The sequence below is a fragment of the Pimephales promelas genome, chromosome 11, assembly GCF_988280905.1.
Source record: "Pimephales promelas chromosome 11, fPimPro1.hap1.1, whole genome shotgun sequence".
Taxonomy (NCBI): domain Eukaryota; kingdom Metazoa; phylum Chordata; class Actinopteri; order Cypriniformes; family Leuciscidae; genus Pimephales; species Pimephales promelas.
Window position 1 is genome coordinate 8,184,657 of NC_142779.1, and position 23,891 is coordinate 8,208,547.

At 38.0% G+C, this 23,891-nt stretch overlaps 2 protein-coding genes across 5 annotated transcripts; both read right to left on the reverse strand.

Moving 5' to 3' along the window:
• Nucleotides 1–24: 24 nt before the first annotated feature.
• On the reverse strand, nt 25–6,821 carry bbof1b (basal body orientation factor 1b). Its single transcript, XM_039672230.2, has 12 exons — nt 6,734–6,821; nt 6,342–6,594; nt 4,303–4,368; nt 3,696–3,839; nt 3,444–3,524; nt 3,292–3,362; nt 3,025–3,169; nt 2,465–2,805; nt 1,490–1,630; nt 1,255–1,353; nt 851–904; nt 25–335 (listed from the first exon to the last, which is right to left on the reverse strand). The coding sequence occupies exons 1-12, from the start codon at nt 6,772–6,774 to the stop codon at nt 239–241; spliced, it is 1,533 nt and encodes a 510-aa protein (XP_039528164.2). The 5' UTR covers nt 6,775–6,821; the 3' UTR covers nt 25–238.
• Nucleotides 6,822–7,734: 913 nt separating this feature from the next.
• Nucleotides 7,735–23,250, reverse strand: alms1 (ALMS1 centrosome and basal body associated protein). 4 transcript variants are annotated; one of them, XM_039672233.2, is made up of 18 exons: nt 23,105–23,250; nt 21,215–21,374; nt 20,624–20,741; nt 18,691–20,527; nt 17,263–17,422; nt 16,171–17,145; nt 15,950–16,068; nt 14,413–15,334; nt 14,189–14,308; nt 13,415–13,540; nt 11,612–12,507; nt 10,858–10,978; nt 10,511–10,726; nt 10,156–10,415; nt 9,247–9,406; nt 9,058–9,115; nt 8,192–8,291; nt 7,735–8,058 (listed from the first exon to the last, which is right to left on the reverse strand). In XM_039672233.2, the coding sequence occupies exons 1-18, from the start codon at nt 23,138–23,140 to the stop codon at nt 8,014–8,016; spliced, it is 6,429 nt and encodes a 2,142-aa protein (XP_039528167.2). In that variant the 5' UTR covers nt 23,141–23,250; the 3' UTR covers nt 7,735–8,013. The 4 variants fall into 4 exon arrangements, with proteins under 4 accessions (XP_039528167.2, XP_088972989.1, XP_088972990.1 ...); XM_089116863.1 differs by having other exon boundaries at nt 21,215–21,394; nt 23,105–23,144; XM_089116864.1 differs by lacking the exon at nt 21,215–21,374 and having other exon boundaries at nt 23,105–23,233.
• Nucleotides 23,251–23,891: the final 641 nt, after the last annotated feature.

Genomic DNA, 23,891 nt, shown 5'->3' on the forward strand with positions numbered 1-23,891 from the left:
TATTTCTTACACCTTACATTTCCAAAATACATCATTACTTAGGAAATTTAGCTTGCATGATAATAATTTTACCATACTCCCTCAAAAAATATATATTTGAGTTACTTTTAATTGTTATTCATTGTTTATGAAACACAAACAAAATAAACATTCATGATCACTTCTTGGTATATCATATGTAATACCCAACTTTACTTGACATTATTTAGTTCTCTTATCTGTGATGAGGTCAGGTGATCTACAGGTCTGGTAGAGCACTGGAATTATCACTGGAGCTCATACTGGAAACTGATGCTTGGGTTAAAAATGTCACATGGGATTCCTCCTCTTCATTCCTGTGGAAAAGACAGACAGATCACTGCAATACGAGTCAGTAGTTGTGTCCCACTATGTACCTATTTGCACTAATTATACTACAAAATAGCATTGAATACTGCATAAGTATGAGAAATTGGGACGCACCATATGGTACAGAACTAAAAGAACAACAAATGTTACAGTCAAATGGAAGTGTTGAACTGACATGCTTTTGCACTTTTGTATTGATTAATGAATTATACTAAAATTAGAATTATACTAAAACTTATCGTCAGTAATTAAATAGGTTTGTATCAAATTTGCCTATGGTCTAAATCCAGCCTATGGTCAAAATTGGCTGCCTGCGAACAACGTTTACTTTGGGCCGCCCTCAAGCAATGTTACTGTAGATGAGGCATGGAAGAGTTTGGCTTGTGTTGAGAAGACGCTGTTTCCGACATGCGCTGTAAGCCTTTAAAATAGCATAATAGGGTCACTTTAAAATGAATTGTTTTATTAGCCAGAAAACCATACATCTGTTGGCATGTCTCACCCTGGATTGCTGCTACACTGGTTCCAATCAGAATCTGGAGCATGAATTGGTTTCCTTCAGAAATGTAGAAAAAAATGAGAATACAAGAAAATACACATTTATTACTCCTTTGAGTCAGTTTATTTTTCTTTCCTTTTTTACTTAAACTAAGAGTGCCAATAAGCTTTTAATATTTTTATTTTTTACATTTATTTGTATTCTGGTTATTATCACTATCTTCATCTCACCAACTGTTTTTGTTTTTGAAGGTTAATTGTACCAATTTAATTTAGGAGATTATGACTTAGTAATTTACCATTTATCTTAATGTGGTTTCGTGTGATTAATAAGGTTAAAAGGTCACATAAATTTGAACATTTGTGCTAAATTGTTTTTTTTTTAATCTAAAAGTACTAAGTACTTACCTTTTCAGGCCATTCATTTTGGCAAAGAGCAGTCTGAGAACTCTCTCTTTTTGCTCCCAGGTCATCTCTGATATGTTAATATTAGCTTTCTTTAGATTTCTGATGAAGCAACACAGTGTTATTACAGATTTGTTATGGATAAGCATCTTCCAGGTAATGATATGTTGAGTTATCATTTCATCAGAATTGTACAAATAGTACAAAAACACAGATGAAAAGAGTTTAAGACTCTTACCCTTTTTCAGCCTCTTCAATAGTATTGGAAATGTTGTTGGTACTATGGGGAGATTGGTTGATGGTGTGAACGTGATTGTACTCCCTTTTGCTTGATAAAAACGTATCCATCCGTCTGCTGCGATTCACCTCTTCTTCCTGTCTGGATAACATAATGTATATTATAACATAATGTATCTACAAATGGCTAAAAGTTTCTGCAGTAAAATGGAGCCTGAAACTTTTATCTCTAGAAAGAGTTGGGGTGTGTGTGATATTGACAACAAATTATATCTCAATATTTTCTGGGGTTCTTGTGCTGGTAGCTTGACTGGTTTAGGCCTCTCATTGACAACAGACTCTGAAGATTTTTACATTTGTCATATTTAGTTTACACCAGAGACAGAAATGAACTTTTTCAATACAAGGTAAAATTAGCTTCCATGAGCCTTTCACCCTTATAATGGCATTTTTTTTATATTTCTGTTATCAATTAATTGAAATCAGATTTAAATCAGATAAATAAAAAATATATTAAAATAAATAAATGAATAAACAATTGTGATTTAAATAAATAAAAAAGTACAAGTTTTATTAATCTATTAAATATATTAAATTAGATAAAAAAATAAGAGTACCAGGGAAAAGTCCCTGGTAAAGTCTACAGAAAAAAAAACTAAGATTAAAATAAATAAGTAAATAAAGATTTTGATTAAAATAAATAAATGAATAAACAATTGTGATTAAAAAAAATATTAGTTAGTAATTAATTCATTGATTAAATTAGATATATTTTATAATATCCCCTTTTCAGTTTATAAATTGTGTCTTTATAAAAGACAGATGCCTTTTAAATTTTAGGATGTGGTGGTTCTCTCACATGAGTGTGATCATATTTGGGGGACCATAGCATCTAATTGATTGAAAACTAGTGCACTATCAAGGCGTGTTGTTTTGTTTTTTGCAAAGTGAGTAAATGCTGAATGATGAGGTGCACCTGTGCGTTAACATCTCCTGCTTCACATGATTTAGAGCCTCATGGAAGAGGATCTCCGTGTCTGAGCCCTGCTCCACGACGCTGCGGGCTACTCTCTTCAGTCGGCTCAACTCTCTGTCCCGTGCGCTCAGGAGCTTCTGCAGTTTGTCCAGCTCTACACCGCTGGCCTGAGTTCTGACCACAGCACGCTGCTTAATGTCAGACTTCTTACTCTCAAACTCAGCCACCGTGCTGACCAGGGTCTGCTCCAGTGTCAACACCTTCTCCCTCAGCTCAGAAATTGTGGCCCGCTGGGCTGTTAGCTTAGATATGGTGTAATTCGAGGTGTCCTGACTCATCTCCTGCAGGGTGAATGAAATTGTGCGTTTATTATCAGTCTTTCTGCTTCATAGGAAAGCTTTATAGTGGACTGTTTAGTCCAAGGGTCTAGTAAGTTTTAAATTAGTTTTAAATTTAGTTTTATTTGTGAGTGTGTGTATGTATGCATGTATGTGTTTTTGTGGAAGGTGCTTCTAGTGACCCACAGTCCAAAAATAGTAACTATGGTGTTGTGTTGTCACCTTATGCAGACTAAGGATGTCGTTTTCTTCCTTCAGCGCTGCATTTCTCTTCCGTAAATCATCCACCTCTCTGATGTGGAAACCCAATGCCTTATTTAGACGCACATTCTCCTTGAACATCGAGCGAGATGCGTCATCCAGCTGTCTGATAAGGTCAAGATGGAGGATGTCATCTCATTTGTCTCATGTAAAATGTATCTCACAGACAGTTCCAGTGGCATCAGGTAGACATGTTTAGTGGTGTTGAGAGATGGAGAAGATGCTTACATAATGGCTTCATTGTGAGCTTTTTCTGCCAGCACAGCAATCTTTTGCTCAGCTTCCTTCTCCAGGTGAACCTAAAGAGAAAGTAGGAGAAAGGCTGAGAGAGTGAATAGAGAAAAGATTTTGTTGGATTTTTCCCCCCCTAGAATAAATACCTTATTATTGAAGAACTTTTGCTCCATTCTTGCAAGTGTTTTCTTGTGTTCTAGATCAGCGTTGTCCATAGTTTCTTTCATCTGTACAAAACAATGCTGCCGTTATCCCTTATGTTGTGCTCCGGTCATTTTGATCATTAATAAGGTAAAGGATAAATAAGTTAAAGGGTTTTCAACAAAGCACAAGGGTTAAAACAGATGTAATACGTCATCTGTATAATGTGTACATGAAATCAATAGATTGCATTATACATTTTTAAGTTCTTGCTCCATTTGGGGCTTCTTCCTACAGAAATCATTGATGATCTCCAGCTCCTCCTGAATCCTGCTGAACTCGCTAGATCTCTTCTTAAATTTCTCCTCCAGCTCATTGATCTTCAGCGAGTATTCAGTGACCTGTAATGTCAATCAGTATAGTTATCTTAAACTTAAAAAAATATTATATAAAAAAAAAATTAAAATTAAAAAACAAACAAAAATTAAGAATCCTGTAGTAGTAAAACTACTTACTGAAATATATATATATATATATTTGTTTGTTTCATTTTTTTTTATTTTCACACACACACACACACATATATATATATATATATATAAAACAAACAAAAAACAACTAAATGACAAAAGCACAAAATTAGTACAAAATAAACTGAAATGAAAGCCTAAAACAAATATTAACTATATAATAAAAGCTAATACAATTTCTTATTGTTTCAAAAATAAATTCACGATTTTATTCACTTTTCTTTGAATGATGTATTTTCTGTGATATTGCTCGCAGATTAAAGGGACAAAATAATGATGAGCACCAATAACTGAATTTATACCTGTTTTCCCATATAAGGGAAAGCCATCTTACCAAATTCTCTTTTTCCTGAGAGGCCCTCGCTTTCTCAAGCTGTATTTGTTCTTCCAGTGCAGTGATCTGAGAAGACAACATGTTAAAGGGTTAGTATCAAAAACGAAAATCTGTCATTTACTCACCCTCAAACCCATACGATTTTTATTTAAAGTCATCATGAAATTTTATGTAATATTGCAGTATTTATTACAAATGATTTATCCGTGCACACCATTAATTTTTTAATTCACGTGCCCTCGTAATCTTAAAATCGAAATAAGTCCATCTACCAGGGGCGGCTCGCCCATAGAGGGCGCTGGGGCGCCGCCCTCCCTCCGACCTGTCTGTCTGTTTTTTTAATATATATTATAATTTATAATTTTGAAAAATAATCAATGTTAATTATATGCTAATAATGGTTTTACATTGAAAAGTGTTTTGAACTCACCAGAATGATATTTGCATTCACTTTCGTTACTTTTATCATGTTAGTGTAGTAGTATAGCCAATAGGCTGTCTTCTCAGGGCGCCAGTTCGCTCAGCCCCACAGTGCTGGAATTTAAGCCAATAGTTCCCCGGTTGCTATGCAAAAAAGTTTATATTTCGCCAATCAGCGTCGTCAAATTTTATGGTTTAGGGGCGCTGAAAATATCGCCCACAGTATCAGACTAGGGGAGTGCACCGTGCACGCGCACCGCGGGACATTTTTTTTTTACCTCAGATGAGAGCAGAATGGCAGCGTCAGTGACGTCGAGTGGAAATAATGTAAAGTAAGTCGTGGGAATTGACCTGTCTGTCTCTGTCACTCACTCACTCACACACACATAAACACTGTTTCACACACATTTGATATTAAAATAGTTATAGGAATATTAATACCTGTGTGTTTGCTTTGTTTTTGATGTTTTTAAGTTCTGAGCTAGATTACTGTGTTTCATACTAGTTAAAATCAACTTTCTTCTCATACTTGGGTGTTACCCGCAAGAATGTTGTCCCACCCTCTCTTTCACAGCCTTTTCTCTCTCTCTTTCTCTAGTATCAACACATTGTTATCCATTATCCAATTGTCAATTTGTCAAAAATATGTAATCTACAGCTGGGGATTGATTAAACTAGATTGTTGTATTATCTATTATTTTTTGTATTACCTATATTATAATTTATCAATATTATGCGTTTGCACTTTTTTTGTCAGCACACAGAGCATAATAAACAACTTGTTCATTATCAGTAACTGTCAAACTGTTATTATTATTATTGTATTATTTGACCATTGGTATTGACTGGTTTAAGTTATTTTATTGGTATAGGTAAGGGCATGGCCTAAGGCCTAAAATGCACCAGAATGCAGGAAATCACATCTACTAAATTAAAAATTTTCTGGGGGGGGGGCCCCAGACCCCCCTCTTATTCAGCCCCCCCTGCAATATTTTGCACCAGCCGCCACTGCCATCTACCTCTTACAATGACTCTTCTCTTCTCTGATGTGTGAGGACAACCTGTCACTCACATGTCATAACAGCAATAAAACCACAACCATCCATTCAATTCCAGATGGAAGAAAAAAAAATCTAGTTGAAAAGGTGTTTCAGTGACACTCTATTCATGAAGACTTTAATGAAACCGGAGAGATTTCTGTGCCACTATTGATACTAGTCCATGTAACTTAAACTTTTAAGATCCAAAAAGTTAATCCATAAAGAGATCATAGAAGAAGCAATCAATATGAATCAAGTCATTTAATCCAAGTTTTCTGAAGAGACAACACAGTTAACATGGCTGTAACTAGTGGGTCCCATTGAGTAGATTTTACAGATTACTTTGATCTCTTTATTAACTTTTTGAAGCATCAGAGCTTTAATCTTTGAATGGAGGAACAATAATCTCACAGGTTTCATTGAAAAATATATTCTGGGTGACTTGAGGGTGAGTAAATGATGACCATTTTCGTTTGAGTGACTGTATCATTATACACTTGCCACGTATCATGTAGGCTAAGTTAGCTCAACTTTTTTTAAAATTAATTTACAGGACAGGTGAAACTGCATTCAAAATACCCTCTCGTCATTTTGCTGGTCTTTCTTCCTCAGAACAGCAATGGTCTCGATGGTGTTCTTCTCTGTGTTGTGCTGTAGATCAGTGAGCTGCTGGTTGGCTTTGTTCAGTCGTCTCGCTGCTTCAGAATACTCCACGCGGGAACTCTCTGTCATATCACACCTGGCCTCCCACAGAGCCGCGTTTGCTTTCGCCTTCTCTATATCAGACTCCTTATCCCGTTTTGACTCTTGCTTTCCATCTTTTTTTCCTTTTCTACGTAAAAAAATAAAAATAATAAGAGTAAAGTCATATAACGTTATATTCTCAAATTCGAGCAGTTGGATTCGCAGTTTTTCAAAGAAACTCAAGGGTAGCCTACTTCGTAATCTACGGAAGGAATATTTTAACTCACCCTTTTCCTTTCTTTCCCTTCTTTCCTTTTTTAATCGGCATCTCTCAGCAGTCAGTGTTCAATGTGATCTGCTCGTGCAGGATTAGTTTACTAGCCTACTATTGCCATGGAGACTGTAACACTGTCCACACTGTCCTAACATGAAGTGTTTTCTTTTCCATAAAACCTTTAATAATCTTTCAAAATAATTAATATTAGCTTAAACGAAAATGCAAAACAAAACTTTTGAAATGTTGTATCAAACATTTGTCAACTAAAATTGAAAGAAGCTCTGCATATCTATAACAATGCATCCCTGCGTGAACATGACCATTATATTGTGGCCTCATTCTTTTACGGAAAGGGTGACATTTGCTTGTTGTAACTCTTTAAAATGAATTTTTTTTAAAATCTTTTTCTGAATCTAGTACTACAAATATTTAACTATTCAACATGTGTATTGGTAATTAACACCAATCAAGTGTATGATGCAACTTCATGTTGAAAATGTGTCTTGTGGAACGTTCCAAGTTTTCCAGAGGGGGAAAGGTATTAGGTAAATACCAAGAGTGAAAACCCGGGGACATGACTAAATGTGTATTTTATCTAAAATATTAGATTTAAAAAAATCCCATGAAAAAATAAACCTTTTAGATTGGATAGGATTCGGAAGTGACACAACTATGCAAAAAAAAATTAAGATTTCTGAAGGACTTTAGTCAGTATAGTTCATGGTAAAGTTTAGAGATAGAGTGGGGACATGCACCAAATGCAAGTTTTTAGTGTTCTTTGTTTTTATTAATGTTTTTAATTATACATTTTAAATTTGTAGTTAGCTTAATGTACGGGACATTTTGCTTGATAAAATGTATTTTAGAGTTAATTTACATGCATTTTTATACATATAATGTCCTGGCGACAGAAATGTCACCCTTTCAATGGAATGGCTTGCTTAACTCTAACTTAAAAACTGAAAACAAGCTTTTTTGTTGTTGAGCCACACAAAAAGCACACACAAAAGCTGTTACAAATAGCTGTTTATTTGCTTCATAAAAAATATGACCAAAACAAGAGATATAACAAAACATTAATTTTGCAATAATAATAATAGTCATAATCAAAAAAATCGAACACTGCAACAACATAAATAATACACATTTACAACTATTTTAAATACAATCTTACACCTAAAATCATAATGCACACAACCATTATAAAAAACGACACCATATAAAATTAAAAAAACCTGTGACATTAACGGAACAGTAAGGCTTTTGAAATCGAGTATATTTTATTTGACCTCACTGCCAGGCTGCTCGCTTTCCCAACACATGATTGGTGACTCTCTGCAGAAGAAAGATGCAATGCATTTAAATTGTTAATCAAACCGGCCACGTGTATTCCTGAAATTCTTGAAATAACATTGATTTTAAAACTGGCCTATTGTGTATAACTGCTATCCCAGAACAACCGGTTTACCTTGTTAAAGAGTTGAGCGTTGAGGCGGTAGGAGCGGTATTCCATCCGTCTCCTTTCCTCTTCCTTTCTCTTCTGGACCTCAGGAAGTTGAGCGTATTTCCTGAAGGAATGCACATTTATTTGACAATTAAAATGCATAATTACCTGAACATCAAAGTCAATAAAATCCACATAAAATGTTGAATTAGACTGCAGGTGGGGTACTGACTTCCTCTGACTTGAATCACATCAGGTATTCCATCACCCACCCACCCAGCCCCACACACACACCTAAAGGTGATGATGATACATAGGGCAACTTTTTGAGCAATGTTGCAGCAGGGCAATCTTTCTGAGCAATTGTTGCTTGGGCACTTTCCTATTAAAAATGGGCAATGCATTTCTATCGGGATAATTTACACATCAGTCGTGGGCCGGCACTGTGTCTCATCTGGTTGCCCGTTGACGACAACATTGCTCAAAAAGTTGCCCTGTGTATCATCACTTTAATAGGGGACATTCGTAGACTTATATACAGCTATTTATAAATACTGTAACCTAACCTACACCCTAACTGAAAACTGCATTTTTACCATTTTAAAAACGTTTTTACAAATAGGAACACACACACACACACACACGCACATATTATTACCTCATGAATCTGTCTGTCCTGTCTATTCTCTGACTGTGTGATTTCCTCTCTACCCAACTAAGGATGTAGAAAGGCATAAGACAACTTGCAAATAAAACAAAGTCATGGAATCCTGTTCAAATCAGTTAAATGACCCATATTTACATGTTTAGGTAATATATGCTCTCTCTGTTACCACCACATAAACTATCCAGATGGTTTGAATATAGTCTTGGTGATAATATATACTTACTCTTTGGATCGTTGGACCATCTCTCTTCTTGGAACGACTCGTTTACAGGGTACTGGCGCTGGTGAAAGAGACATGTTTTAGCTTAATTCTTGATGCAAGCTGTACCAAGCTTGTAAAATATAAACTAAGCTGACTACTAAGTAGTCAGTAATCTTATCAAAGTAATATCTAAATAATATTAGGGCATACCTGGTCTGAGTGGACGTGATGGTCCACGGCAGTTGAAGAGCTCTTCTCTCTCTCTGCTGAAGACTGCCTGTAACCTCCTCTCCTCAACCAGCAACCCCAGACGCTTCATTCGCTCCCGTGAACGAGACACAAACTCCGGCCGATGGAGCGCCAAAGCTTCCTGTAGGAAAACCATCAATGCAAATGTTTAATGTTATGCTTAATCTAACAATCAACATCCATGTACTCTTAAAACCACACAGCCTGGGTCCAAAATGAACAATAGCTCCAAATAAGGACCATGCTTCAAATCAGAGTAAAGAATGATAACTATAAGGACACCTATACACCTTATTTTTAATATATGAACGAGTGCAACCAAATATAACTTAAGTTAAATGAGCAATGCTTTCAGTGTGAGTCGCTTCAAATTATGAAAATGTCTGTTTATTGCAAAAACATTTTATTATGCTGATTGATATTGTAAACTGGTATTTATGATTTAATTGTATTTAAGTAATCATAAACACACTGGTTTGTAGCACAATTAGTTTTACTATTTACTGCACTCGTTATTCTTCTATTTATTTACATATAGCTGCAAATGTGGCTTATGTCAGTGTTGCAAAATGATAACTATATTGGGGTCCACACCAGCGCACAATAATGTTCTGTTTATTATATATAATTATGTTGTGTAACGCTTAAATGCTCATTAAATTCAGGAGGATTCTGATTGGCTGTCAAAAAAAGCTGAAAAAAAAAATGGTTCTAAAAGTAATTGCAAGAATACTGTTCCTCTGTGCTATTATTGTTATAGTTGTGGGGTGGACTGCTATTCTCAAAGACTTAAAATGATTATTAAAACTGTATTGTTCTTGGTGTGAATAGGGCTTAAAACTACAATTTGGTGGGTAAACAAATCAGCACCTGTAGTGAAAGGCGAACAAGAGCTGAGGGTTTGTCGTCGATATCAGTCTCGGTAGCTGTTCTAGACTCTGTTGGCCTCTCATGCTCTTGTTGGTTCTGTGTCTCTCTCAGAGGTTCTCGGGTCGCCTCTCTCCAGGGCCGGATTTTACTGTAAGGCTCAAACCAGGCATGGGTTATGCAAGGTGCTGATTCACTCTGTGGCTGGTTTTCCTTGCGACCATCACACTTCAGCTCATCAGCTGAGACAAACCATGACACACCTTTAAGAGATTGGGATATATAAAACAGTAAGACAAAGGGAGAAAACAGATCAGATGATGAAAAATGCCTTTATCTGTGTAGATGCAATATGCACCGTTCGGGTAAGAGGTCCGGACACTCTTGTTGCCGGTGTTTCTCTTCAGAGCTGTCAGGCTTTGGGTGGGTTTAGCTGTGGAAGCAGTGGGGATGGGAACGCCACTGCCAAATGTGTTTGGTGAATGGACATTTTTGAAAGCACCTGGGGAGGGAAAGATGGTTCCTACGTCCCGAGTGTGTCTGCGAGTGGCGTTTTTCACAATTTCCAAATCACCTGCAAAAAAGCGTACAATTTCCCACATTACATATTTTGTTACTATTTGACTTTAAATTTATTTATTTTTTATCTTTGTCTAATGTACAGGTTGCTTTGTTTAAAAAGTGGACCGTTGTTGTGTGACTGACCTGCCTGTACACCTTTGCTGAGCAGTTTGACCTTTGACCTTTTGGAATTGACGCTGTGGGAAACACCTCTTTCAGAATGATGGGAAAACATGCTTGAAGATGACAAAGAGTCAGCAGAGACCTGGAAGAACAACAAAATATTAGCTAAATAATAAAGAAAAGCATGTTTGAATGAAGAGTCAGTGTTCCTACTGTTTTTCACACTGGAGTTTTCCAATGTATTGTACACCTGTTACACATTTGTGCTTAATGTTCTGGCAGTATAACATTTTTAGCCAATTATTTAGCCATTGTTTTTACCCAGACACATTCATTATAGACCATTTTGCAAGATGTAAACAACATTGGTCCAGAAACACTTCCTGTTTCAGTTTATAACTGTTTTCTTTATTTCACATGTAAAGAAAACATCTTAAAGATGTTTGTTTAACTTTTTGATTAAGTTTTACATTTTCTGTTGGTTGTATTTTATCCCAGATTTTATGTAGTGTTAAAAAACTGAAACAGGAAGTGCTTCTGGACCAGTGTTGGTCCAGAAGCACATCTTTCAAAATGGTCTATAGTTTAACAACCTCTCCCAGTCTCTTGTGAGAGTGCTAAGATGAAGATGTAGTGAAATACTAAGTAAATACAGAGATGTTTTTAACAATATAAAATATCTAATAGCATCTTTCTTTTAAATTTGCTGATTATCTTTGAACAAAAAAAGAAAATGAACAGTCTGTATGAAAAACTAAATCAGGCATAGGCTTACTGTGGAGTCATCCGTGCTCACATCATCGGTAGCAACAGAGACAGCAGCATGTTTGGTACTGGGTTTCCTTCGGCCGGTCTTCTGCATATTGATGGAGTTGTAAAGTCTAAGCAAGCTGTCATTAGTTTTCAGTCCTTTAGTGGTGACCCGGTGAGGTCCAAAAGCTCGCAGCAGGCGCTCTGTGTCAACGGTGGACAGGCTACTACTGCTCGTCTCCATGGACACACTCGCAGACTCATCTCTCTCGGCAGGACAGCGATGCACTCTCTCTTGACTCTCTTCATGGTCAGGCCATGCTAGTTGTGGAGCTGCTTCTGACTGGACTCGTTCTCTCTGCTCTCCTCCCTCAGTGGTCTCATCCTCTCGATCCCTTCTCCTGTCAAAGTCTCCATTCCTGCCGTCTGGTTGTAGCATAGTTGGGTCAGTTGGAGTGGTGTTGTGAATGAGACGAGACAGACGCTCCAATCTATCAAGCAGAGACATCTCTCCCTCATTGGTGAGTCGCGTCTCATTCATGCTCCATTTTTCATTGAAGCGACGCCACAGGTGATCCAGGGAACTGTTAATCTCCACGTTAGTATCATGAGGTGTTCTATCCTGCCTTTTCTTGTTCCCCCTGTAGGACTTTCTGACTGGTTGAGAAGGTAAATGGAGTGGTTCTAGTGGTAATTTAGGCTCCTGCATGGAGCTTCTGTGAAGATGCACATCATCTATACTGTAGTCTGCCTCCATGTCAAGAGGGACAAAATTTTCTTCCTCATCTTTATACTGCTCATTTATACTAACAGTCTCTATGTTCTTCTTACAAACATTAGAAGCTTCAGGAGCAGTCCAGTCATTTTGGTCAGCAAAAGTGGCTACTGATTCTGGAAGACCATTTCCAGACACACTTGAAACTAAAAGTGGGAGAGACAAAGATGCTTACTGTATATTGATATCTTAACTGTAATAGCATCAGTCCACAGCAAAACATTTTTTTATTTTTTATTTTGACGAAAATAGTTCACCCCAAACATAAAAAATTCTGTCATCATTTATTGAGCATTTCATTTTAAATCTCCCAAGGTTTCTCCCAAGGTTTCTTCTTCATTCTGTCACCTGATGGAGTTTTGGTTCCTTGCCACTATTGCTTAGTTGGGGATGCTTAATATTCAACAATCCTGTTATCACTGTAAAGTTGCTATGAAACGATATTGTAAAAAGCGCTATATAAATAAAGGTGACTTGACTTCCATGGAACATAAATAAAGGTCTATTCACACAGATGGACCACATTCCACTGTGCCATTTTTTTAAACACAAGGTTGACAGACATGTTCGACCATTGCACTGCATTGCAGTGTCTTGCGCATGACAGTGTTCTAAAAAAGCTGTGTTTAAGTAGAAAGAAGTTAAACTTTTTAAAAACGCGTCACAAGAGCTTGCGTCTGTTTTAACTGCAAAAACCTGTTGTGTTAATGGTCCCTTATACACTTTGAAGCATTTTCAGAGGTTGCCAAATTCAACAAAAGAGCAAATAAACAGACTATAAATGTAGTTCATACTAATATATTCTGCTTGTATGGCTTTAGAAGACATGATATATTGTGCTCGAGTTGGATGGATCACTTTTCTTGCGCTTTTCTGAGCTTCACAGCCAATATATGCATTCATTTTTTAAATCTTATCTAAAATATCTTCTATAACAAGAATGTCATATGAGGGTGATTAAATGATGACTAGAATTTAAATTCTTTGAGTGAACTATTTTTTTTAATTCAGCAAATATTGTATAGCCAATAGAAACACTGATGTGCATCTTACCTCTTTTCATATTGACCCTCTTGCTGTAGATGCCTTCCTTGTGTTTTGGTGTAATTATGTTGTCTTCTATCTCTCTAGAGCCTAAAACGTCTGTATGAAAGTGTGGAGGGACAGCATCATCAGAACCTGCAAAGGGAGCGAGAGAGCATGAGAGAGCTTGATCAGACAGATACTCAAAAGCACTGAAGCAGAGGGCCCCTGAAGGGTTTGGCATGTGGATCAAATGAGGCTTGTGTTCCTGGATTGCCTTTCTCATGGACAAAGACCATGAATAATGCAGGACTGGGTGAGAGCATGAACCATCTGCAAGACTCAGGAGGAGGGGCCAGTAGCGGAGCAAGTATCAATCCCAGGTTATATATAGGAAAATGTTTGGAAAATATGTAATAGCCTATATTGCTTAGATATTTATAATAAACTGTAGTGGTCCATGAAATAATGTTAAATCCTAATTAAAAAAACTATCTGAAAATGTAGTTCACGTAAAAAAAAACCCATTCTACATTATTTATAGATAGAACTAGAACATGTTTTAAACAAAAGTAGTGACAGATCTTTCCTTCCGTATTGGGACATACTGTATATCCGAGTGAAAAGAAATTGTAGGCCGGGGACTTGATTGGGTAGAGGCAGATCTGAATGCAAACTTGCAGTTGATTGTAAAAAAGGGCCAGGGTTTATGCAGACTTCTATGCCCGGCATACAGTATGTAATCAGTGTTGTAATTGTTAACTAAAACTATACAAAATCAGAGTACAGTTCTATGTGTTATACCTGAGTGAGAGCTTTCTACAGTTGTATCAGAGCGACCAGGAGAAAGCTCTTTATCTGCCTGCGGGACATAGAACAGCTCGGAGCTGCCATGAGGTTTGTATGGCAATAGTGCAGGGACAGCTACAGGAAGTGTACATAAGGAAAGACAAATCAACTGATTAATTTACCAAAATGAGACAGAATATTCAAATGGCAGTGAAAAGCTTATATCAGTGCTGTCTTACTTGCCGCTTGGACAGAGAGAGTTCTGGATTTCCCAGCCAGCCTCTGAGAGGGAACATAGTTTTGTGGGTATCTGGCCTGTGAGTGTACACTGACTGTTCCTGCATTCTGGCCTTGAACCGGCTCTCTGTGTTCATAGGAACTGGCATGATTTGATGTTGAGATTCGGGGGATGGACTGCAGATGTTCATCGGTCATGCTTGACACCATAAGCCTCTGAAGTGGGACATCTTTAATGGTGTTTTGACTGGATAGTCTGCTTGAGTGATATTTGGATGGATGTTTGGGTTTGGGTGATAAAGTCACGTGCATGTGAGAGAGGTGGGACTTATAGCCCAAGTTTGAGACCGTCGCAGCACTCGATATTAGCTGGTTACTGCTCGTGACAGGATAATCCATTTGAGGCCGTCTTTGAACACTCTTGGAATCATTCGTAACAGCATTCTCTTTGTCATCAGTCATTTCTTCTCTTTCCTTTTCTTTTTTATGTGGTCCTTCTCTGTCGGTCTCTTTTTTGCTGTCAGATGAATAAGGTTTAATGACTGGCTGATGTCTCAGTTGTGTTCCCGATTTGGCATCTGCTCCTCTGTGGTGGATCTCTCGCTCTAATGTCTCATACTCGGGAACAACACTTTCCAATTCTGCAGAACCTGTAATAGGGCAATTTGGCAGTGACTGTGGAGATGGAGTACGGCGATTGGTTGCTATAGTAATAGAAGTAAAAGGCTGAGGGGTAAGTCCTTCTCTCTGGTGAACTTTGGCCCCTGTATCTTGTTGTAAAGGCGTAATTGGAACATTGTCTGTATCTTTCTGCAGCTGATGTGAGATATGATTTTCCATGTTACGAAGTCCAACAAAGTCCTTCGTCTGCTGATATCCAGGACCAACACTCGACTGAGCACTGCCCTCAGAATCTGAGCTCCACTGAGAAACAAAGCAAAAGAACGAAACAAAGATGTGTTATTATGAGATCTAGGGTTGGGGAGGAGGACTGTGGGAAGAAGATAGTGTTGAGTGGGAGAGTCAGAAGAAACACTGCAAGCGTGAGAGCAGACAACAGCTTTACCTTAAATACACAATGCAGTCTGCCGCACCAGAAACAAAATTCACATTATTTCAGAATCAAATTCTGGCTGATGACCATAAATATCCGCAATAATGACTAATTATCAGCCATAATATGAATTATAAGTGGCCTATATATACACACATACATACAAAAACTTATTTTGTCCAAACTAATTAAAAAAACTACAATTATTTTAAATACTTCAAGTGAATTTAGGCATCACAGATATAATGTCCAGTATGAAAAATGGATATTTTGAGATTTGCTATTGGTATTATTAATTCATTAGTGTTTTTAAAGGTAAACTTTAAGTGGTTTATGGTACAAAAAAAAGAGAACCGTAGAATGAACAATTAAATATATTTACTTAGTTATTTAATTGACTACAACAGCAAGTCAACCAATGCTGACATTCACATAAATAAATTTGACAGACCTTTCAGTGTACTGTGTTGGCGTATGGATGTTACCTTGGTGTATTTGGTGTTTAGTAGAAGCTCTCTTTTGATGTCTTCAATTCTCTCCCTGTCCTCTGCATTTAGTTCTAAACTTTCACATCGGCGCCCAGAAACCTTCATCAGGATCCATTCTAGAAAACAGCCATTTTCACAATGTCAAACCAGTGACAACTTAAGAAAAGCACCACTGCTAGTGACAAAACATGTATATGACAATACGACACATTGTTTACCTCGGGCACGGCTATCTTCTGGGTCGGCGGTGCTTGGCCGGCTTGTAACCATAGAAACAGGTGACTCACTCTGCAGGAGCTTGGCAACTCTGGCAGCCAATGAACTCTCGCTGCAACTATCGCTCAAACTTTCAGCCTCAGCTGAGAAATGAGTCGAACTATTCTCTGAGGAGCCAATCCCAGCATCCTCAGTCTTGTCCTGGTTCTGCTGAAGGTTCCCCGGTATGGAAGGGACACTTATCAGCATGACAGATGTGGCTGTAGGTGGCTTTGCCTTGTCTGGGTCAGCAGCACTGCAGCCCTCAGGCTCAGCCCGCCTTGGGGTCACACAGAGGTCACGTGACTTCAAACTTTCCTCTCTGCTCAAAGAGAGAGCAGCAGGTTCTATAGTTGTGTGGTCTGTCTGTTGTGGCCTCTGGGAGGACGACAAGCTTTCTTTTAAAGCCGAATCTGATGAAGAGCGAGTTAGCTGCAGAGAAAGGTTCCCACCAGCTGACAGAGATGTATCATCATGATAACCTTGAGTGTTTCGCCCTAGTGAAACAAGGGACGTGTCACTCTCTGAGAGACGGTGTGAAGCAGGGGAGGAAGACAGAGAGGATCGACCAGAAACCAGGCTTTCTGCATGGCCCAGCAAACGCCTTATTTCATGCAGTGTGCCAGAGCCCACAAACGAGTCATCACCCTCTTTTACCTTTTCTCTGGGATCTGGAGGCGGCACAGATTCTGAGCTGATCTGGATTGGGAGGCTAAAGCTTTCTTCACTTTGTAGAATATCAGATTGTTGTAGGCTTGATGAAGGATGTGATGATGAAAGAAGTGACTGAGTGTCCGCCTGGGTGAATATCCTCTTTACACTTCTGTCACTGGTTGGCTGGCTTTGCTCATGCACTGATATGCGGTGTGTGACAGAAGCACTGGAGTCAGCTGACAGCTGGCTAGAACTGGAGAATGTCTCCTTCTGTAGACTGTCAACTTACACATAGAAAACAAACATACTGCTTTATCACCAAATATGCCCAGCAACAGAATGCAAATGAAACCTATATCAAACTTTCACAGTGAACAAGATGTCAGATGTCTTTGGCTCACCTTCAGATGGCTGTGTGCTTTTAGTTGATGTTCCGATGGAGCCTTTGATGGTACATAAGTCAGTAGGAGAGAATTCAGGCTCTCTGATTGGTCCTCGTCGAATAAATGGATTTAGGATTGTTGAAGGTGATTGGTCGATGCCCAAATTTAGGAGGTACAACTGTAGAAATACAAAAACAGAATCATAACTTTAAAAGGTTTGACTATCAAGGTAGATAAACAAATGACAAAAAGGGTGCTTAAAGATTACTTAAAATTATTTGAAATTAGACAAAACAAGCATTAAAATAAAACTTATTTTAAGTTTAAGATATTTCTTATTTTAATTCACCCTAAAAAAAAAATGGATATATGAGGGAGGCAATTTTTATAATGAAAATGATTTTTAGTTATGCCAAGCTCTAAAATATTTTATCAGGCAAAAATTACTATTTGTGAGTAAGAAATCATTCAGTTACTGAAGGTTCAGTAATTATGGAATGTCATTATTTTGATTATGATATATACTAATTTCATATTATACACTTTTATTATTTTATATACTGTATTGAGTTTGAAAATGAGCTTTCAATACAGCAGAAGTATCATATATATATATAAAGAATTGTGTCAATGCACATAGAAATCATCCACTGGTGTGCTATGCCTGTCATTGTTTGTTATTTGGTGAATGTTTTAGTGTCTTTGTTATGTATGCATTGCACCACTGTGGAAAATAATTTCCTCTTTGAGGACAAATAAATATATTAATTCATATTAATTTTAGGGGCCTGTAGAATATTGACTTGGACAATGGGGGCATTAAGAGTTAAAAAGGTTGAGACATGCTGCCCTCAATGTTCCTCCTACTTTAGAAACTGAAAACTAAATAATGTCATATTTCCACTCAACATTTAACTTCCATAATGTATGGCCTTTGATTTTATGCATGTGATCATGGAAAGTAGGGCATTCCATTACAGATTAGAGACCTGAATTTGAGTTTGCAGTAAATGGTGGACAACTCAACTTTAATTAAATTGCATTGCATTGACTACTGGCAAGATATTAGAAATGCTGTTACCAACAACAGAGCCTAAAACAATATCTGAATAACAATTTGGCTATTTGTTGACATTAACCGCCCATGCAGCCAAGGTAATAAAAAGCCTATGGTATAAAAAGGTAAGTGTTTAAGAAGTCAAGCATTTTGATGACAAAACAATTATAAATATTTTGTTTTAAATAACGTGCACCGATGAACCATGCTTTATAAGAACAGAAAACCACATTAAGAAATGAGATCAATTTCATGCAGCAATTTCATTGATTTCATGCAGATTGTAAAGTCAAAATGTAACAGAAGTAGCAACAGATAATTTCCTCCATTCTCAATAAGATCAAGATGGATTTAGATTAAATTTCTTCTACAGAACTATGTGAACTTACAGGGATTCTGTCTTCAATGTTGAGCTCCTTAGAGTGAGGAGGAGACGCAGGTCTGGAGGTCCAGTAGGGTGCATAATTATCTACCTCAAGACTCACTACAGAAGAAGCAGCCCCCACTGACGCCCGCATACTCTGCTCGCAATGGCAACTGCCTTGAGAGCTGGAGAGAGTGCTGCTCATGTTGAGACTTGATGGTACATCACTGAAGCGACCAAGACTGATCAGAGGAGAGATCTTGATGGAGCCTTTGTCCAAGTGAGGAGCTGAACTTCCACCTGAAAGTAATGATGGCCGACTGTCCAATGATCTGGTGGCTGGAACGATGTCATCAGATTGTGCTGCTGGAACTCGCTGAATGTGTGTGCCAGTGTCTCTCTGAATAGAAGTCACCACCGAGCTCAGAGAGGAGTGAGAACGTGAGCGATTGACAGGTGACTCAGATGCTTGTCCTCTACATGCACCCGCCCCAATTACATCCACCCGACGGGGTGAGCTGCTTCCAGAATGAGGGGAGGACAGTGGCTGAGTCACTTGGGAGCTAACATTAGCACCAAATGCTTGATGTGTGTCTCGAGAAAGCATGTGCTTAAGTGTCTCAGACACTGTATCCTGTGCTTTTTTCTTGGGAAACACACCATCAAACCCTTGTAGGTCCAAATTATCATAAAACGACCTGCTAGAACTTTGATTGGCTTTCCAGGCATCTACTTTTTGTAAGTAGCTGAGACTGGGAAGAGACTGTACTCTGCCAAGAGTACCAGAGTAAAAGGGCTGAGTGTTAGAGTGAAGTGTATCAGGGGCTGGTGGATTTAAAACCAGAGGAGAGACTTGTTCATTTGAAACACGTGACATCATTTGTGGAGTCTCTGAAGGTCCACCAAAGGCTGTAGCTGTTGTTTCAGAGTAGATAGGAGAAGAATGTTGGTCACTTAGGTCCAATGATGTTAATAAGCCAGTTTTTGAGTGACTGTTTTCGGCTGATGGAGCCACAAAGGCAGCAGCCTCTTGTTTGGAGTCTTTGAGTGAGAGTTTGGTCAATGCTGGTGGGGGTCTCATGAGAAGTACCGAAGGTGTGGACTGAGACACAGGCTGCAAGCTCAAAAATGATCCATCTGTCGTTGTTAGATGACCGGAGCTCCAAAGCGCTCTCTGCAAACCTGGTACATGCGTCACACCTTCATCAGCAGGTGTGACACATAGTCCACTTTTGTTCCCACTATGATGAATACTTGCTGGGGCAGAGATTGAGCCTGTTTGTCCTGCAGACAGAAGCTGATCTGATCTGAGCATCTGTGACTCACGAAAAGTAATATTTGACACATCTGAACCTGCAGCCTTCTGAAATGAAGATGGTGATGACAGTGAACCTCCTTGTGGCTGCTCTCGGCCTGTTTGAAGGTTCATGGAAGGATCCAACTGGCTTTTGTCAGTGTTTTGGGTATTTGAGGCAGAGGAAACAGCACTACTGCTGCTAACTGCCACAGTAACATCCTCTTCCCTGTACTCTGATAGGAGCTGAGCAGACATTCCCTCACTAAGCTGCTGAGCAGTGGTCTGCTCCTCTCCTTCCATATATCTGCTGATTTTATCCGCAGCAACATATGAAACAATCCCTTGATCCTCAAGTCCTTTGCAATTGTCTCCAGGTGACAAGCTGTGCTGGGAAAGTGAACAGCAGCTTTTTTCACCCTCTAACATGGATTCTGGTGCCTCCAAAGGATGCTGGGAAAGCGTAGCCTGGTCATAAATAGTATGTTGGAGGAGGGAAGCATCAGTTACAACTACATGCGAAGTCCTGGGGCATCTGTCAGAGACAACTGAGAGGTCAGGAAATCCCCTGTGTACATAAATAAAATAAAGAAAATATTATCTAAAAAATACAAAAAGGTAAAGAAAGAAAGAAAAGCCCAAAACATGACTAAAGAAACAGTACCGGAGAGGGACAAATTCTGCATCTGTATGCAGAAAAAATGTGGAGTCAGAAAGAAGGTGAGATTTGTCCATGCAGGGAAGCAGGGTAAGTGCAGGGGACATCTGGCTATCCTGAAACTCTGGGGAAAAAGAAAATCATTTGATGTAATGATTATATATGTCTTTATGTAAATTACAAATAAATATGTATGTAGGTAACTTGCGCTAAGGCACAAAGTAATGTGCAATGGGGTTCAAACGTCTGAGAAATGTTTTGTATTCAATAAAAAATTCATGACAAATTTGTCAGCATCCGATTGAAAAGATTATCTGAAACGCCCTTTGCTTTAATTACAGTATCACCGCTTGACTATACAAGTTTGTGCGAAACCCTGATGATCACATTCTCCAGTATAATTTGATATGATGCAAAGAGCATCTTGAACTTGAGTGGAAGAGCATCTGACCATCTGTACAAAAAAAAAATTGCTTATTTTATTTGCAGCAGAGATCACAATATTTTAAAATGTCAAAATCCCCAAATCCCAGGTTTAAATTAGATTGAATCTCAGATCTCTGGAGCCCACTGTATAAATACACCTGCTGTCTGTACCTAGTTGTAAAGTCTCAGATCTGTCTATCATTGGCTGCACGCTTAAGTCCTGAGTGTTACTAGATGGTCTTCCATGATTGTCAGGATCTGTGTATGGTCTGTCAGCCTCTGAAGCATGCACATGTTGTCTGTGATCCTGGCAGAGAGCCTCTGCAGGGGTCTGTAAAGGTGAAAGCATATCTATTAAAATGAATTAGTGTGTTCAATTTTGTATTGTATTCACATATCTATATATCCATATATTCATATATATATGTTTTCCTTGTATCTTTTATGAGTACTTTACCATATTATCAGCTAATCATTAATTTTTTGTTAGCCAAGTACATTTCATGTTCTTATGGACTGCAACAGGTAGTTGAATTTCGTCATTAATCTGATTTATGTTTTCATTTTATTTCTCCATCCATTGAAGGGTTGGGGTCAGAATCATCCCTTGCCTCTTCAATTCAAGTATACATATAATCTTTTTATGATTACATTATTCTTATAATAAGCACTAATCAAGTTATAATCATTCCTATATGTTTCATGAATATCTCATGATCATGATGTCTGTGACTAATCTGCTGTGGCCCTGAGCTAGACATTAAATGCAGGCTCTTTGTATGTATGGATTTAATAAACTAATGAATGTGTTAAGCCTAAAGAAGACCCTCATCATTTGATCATGTTTTTCTGCTGACCCCATTGAGGGACAGAGGTCAACTTCTGTATGGCTCTATGATTTGTTTCACAAATTTGTACTTATCTCTCAAGAAATAAAGTAATTGTTAGTTCTTCTCTTTCTGAGGATGGAAGGTTTTATCAGTATGTTATGGGTCACTTGACATGAGAATAAGAGCTCAGGCCTGTACAATCTTGCAAGGTCTGTATTCCATTGTGCTTTGGTGTGTGTTGAATGTTCTGTGCAGATCTCGTGACATAGGCAGTAGGTCTCATGACGCTTTTCGATGGCACCCTCGAGCTCATTGCTGAATCTTTCGTGACTTGGATGACAGTTATCAAGATTGATGTCATCAACATGCCCTTCTATCTATGTATAATTGTTTACATTTTATGTTCTCTTAGCCAATCAGAAGTGAATATTTATGTAACGTATGCCCTTGAAAACAGTATAATTGGTGTACGATTCTTCAGTAAATTTTTCTCTTTGATTGAACTTCACGACTCCTGGTCTCATTTCATCATCTCTGGTCCTGAGCTGAAAACTGTAAGCCCCCCTTACACCATTATTATGAGTCTCTAGTTTATTGTACTCTAATTACCTCTCCGTTATTCAAATTGGTTACTAATTATACAATTACATTTCTCATAATTTCTTGTCTAACGTATCCTGGTTTAGCACACTATCAGGAATATTCACAGAATTATCTATGCAAGTGCATGTGTGTGATTACTTCGACCATCAATTACATATGGCAGAATTGATCATGTATTATCCCTTATCACTTAAGTGGAGTAAGAGTGATTTAAGTTACACTACTAGAAACTCTTGTTTTTGTGATGCTGTGTCTGCAATCCACTGACGTTATTTAGCCTGAATGAGCTAGCAAGTTATTAGCCGATGACTACAAAGCTTTTCACGTTCATCCACAAGTCTGTTCTTGTGCCTTCAGTTGAATGTTGACTAACGTTATATAAATAAATAATTATGCGTTGAGTGTCAGCAAGTCACTGGACAGTCATTAGCGCAAAGTTTGAGCACCGCTCACTTGTTGCCATGCAGTGTTAGTGTTACTAGCAACAATCAATGTTGTCTCGATTAGCGAGGTAAGATCTAACGTTATCGTGCAGAAATTATATCGAAAGCACGCACATTCCAGAAAAAAACACGTAAGCAACCATATTTCTAGTTTTACTACTTGAAAGCAATTTCCATACACTTACATTGTTTACGTTTGCTGCATCCTCCTCTAAATCCATGTTTTGGTTGTGACCTGACGGACACACTCACTGACGCAGACGTTAGCGCGCATGCGCACTTGCAGGAGTTTGAATTGTCCGTGAAACTAATAAAATACAACTGAATACAACCAGGTTCCAGTAACAAAATGTACTGTGTAATCATCGGCTAATAACTTGCTAGCTTCTTAAGCGAATTTGGTTATCTCGAAGTTATGATGTTAAACGTGTTAAACACAAGAACCCCATAGACACACTTACACGGTTTAGCTTTAGCTAAATTGAATACAACATGAGATTCAGTGCTTTGCCAGTAGCAAGGCGAAATGACGCTGTTGCTATGGCAAAAAGAAAAGCCCGCGGCTTTGCGCGGGAAGTGAGAGTACAACATGTGCAAAGCTTTATTTATACTTTACATTGCCGCAGAGTATTTAGTCTTTCTATCCATGTTTCTATCTTGACATTACTGAAATACAAGGCATGAGTACTGTAAACGTTATTTCAAGATAATTGCTTAAGTTTTATTTCGATTTTTTGGTTACTTTAGATTAATTTATTGAGAACTATCTATACAAAATGTGCATTAACTGTACTTTATAACAGTTTTCATCATGATGCCATTGTCTTGACGATCTGCTGCAGATTCAGAAAAATGCATTGAGAAAAATAGGCCTACAGTGGCCAACAAACTAAACTATTTTACCTAAAGATGTTTACTGTAATTATTGTAGTGCCTAGAATACAAACTGGTAAACTGGGAAATAGTTTAAAA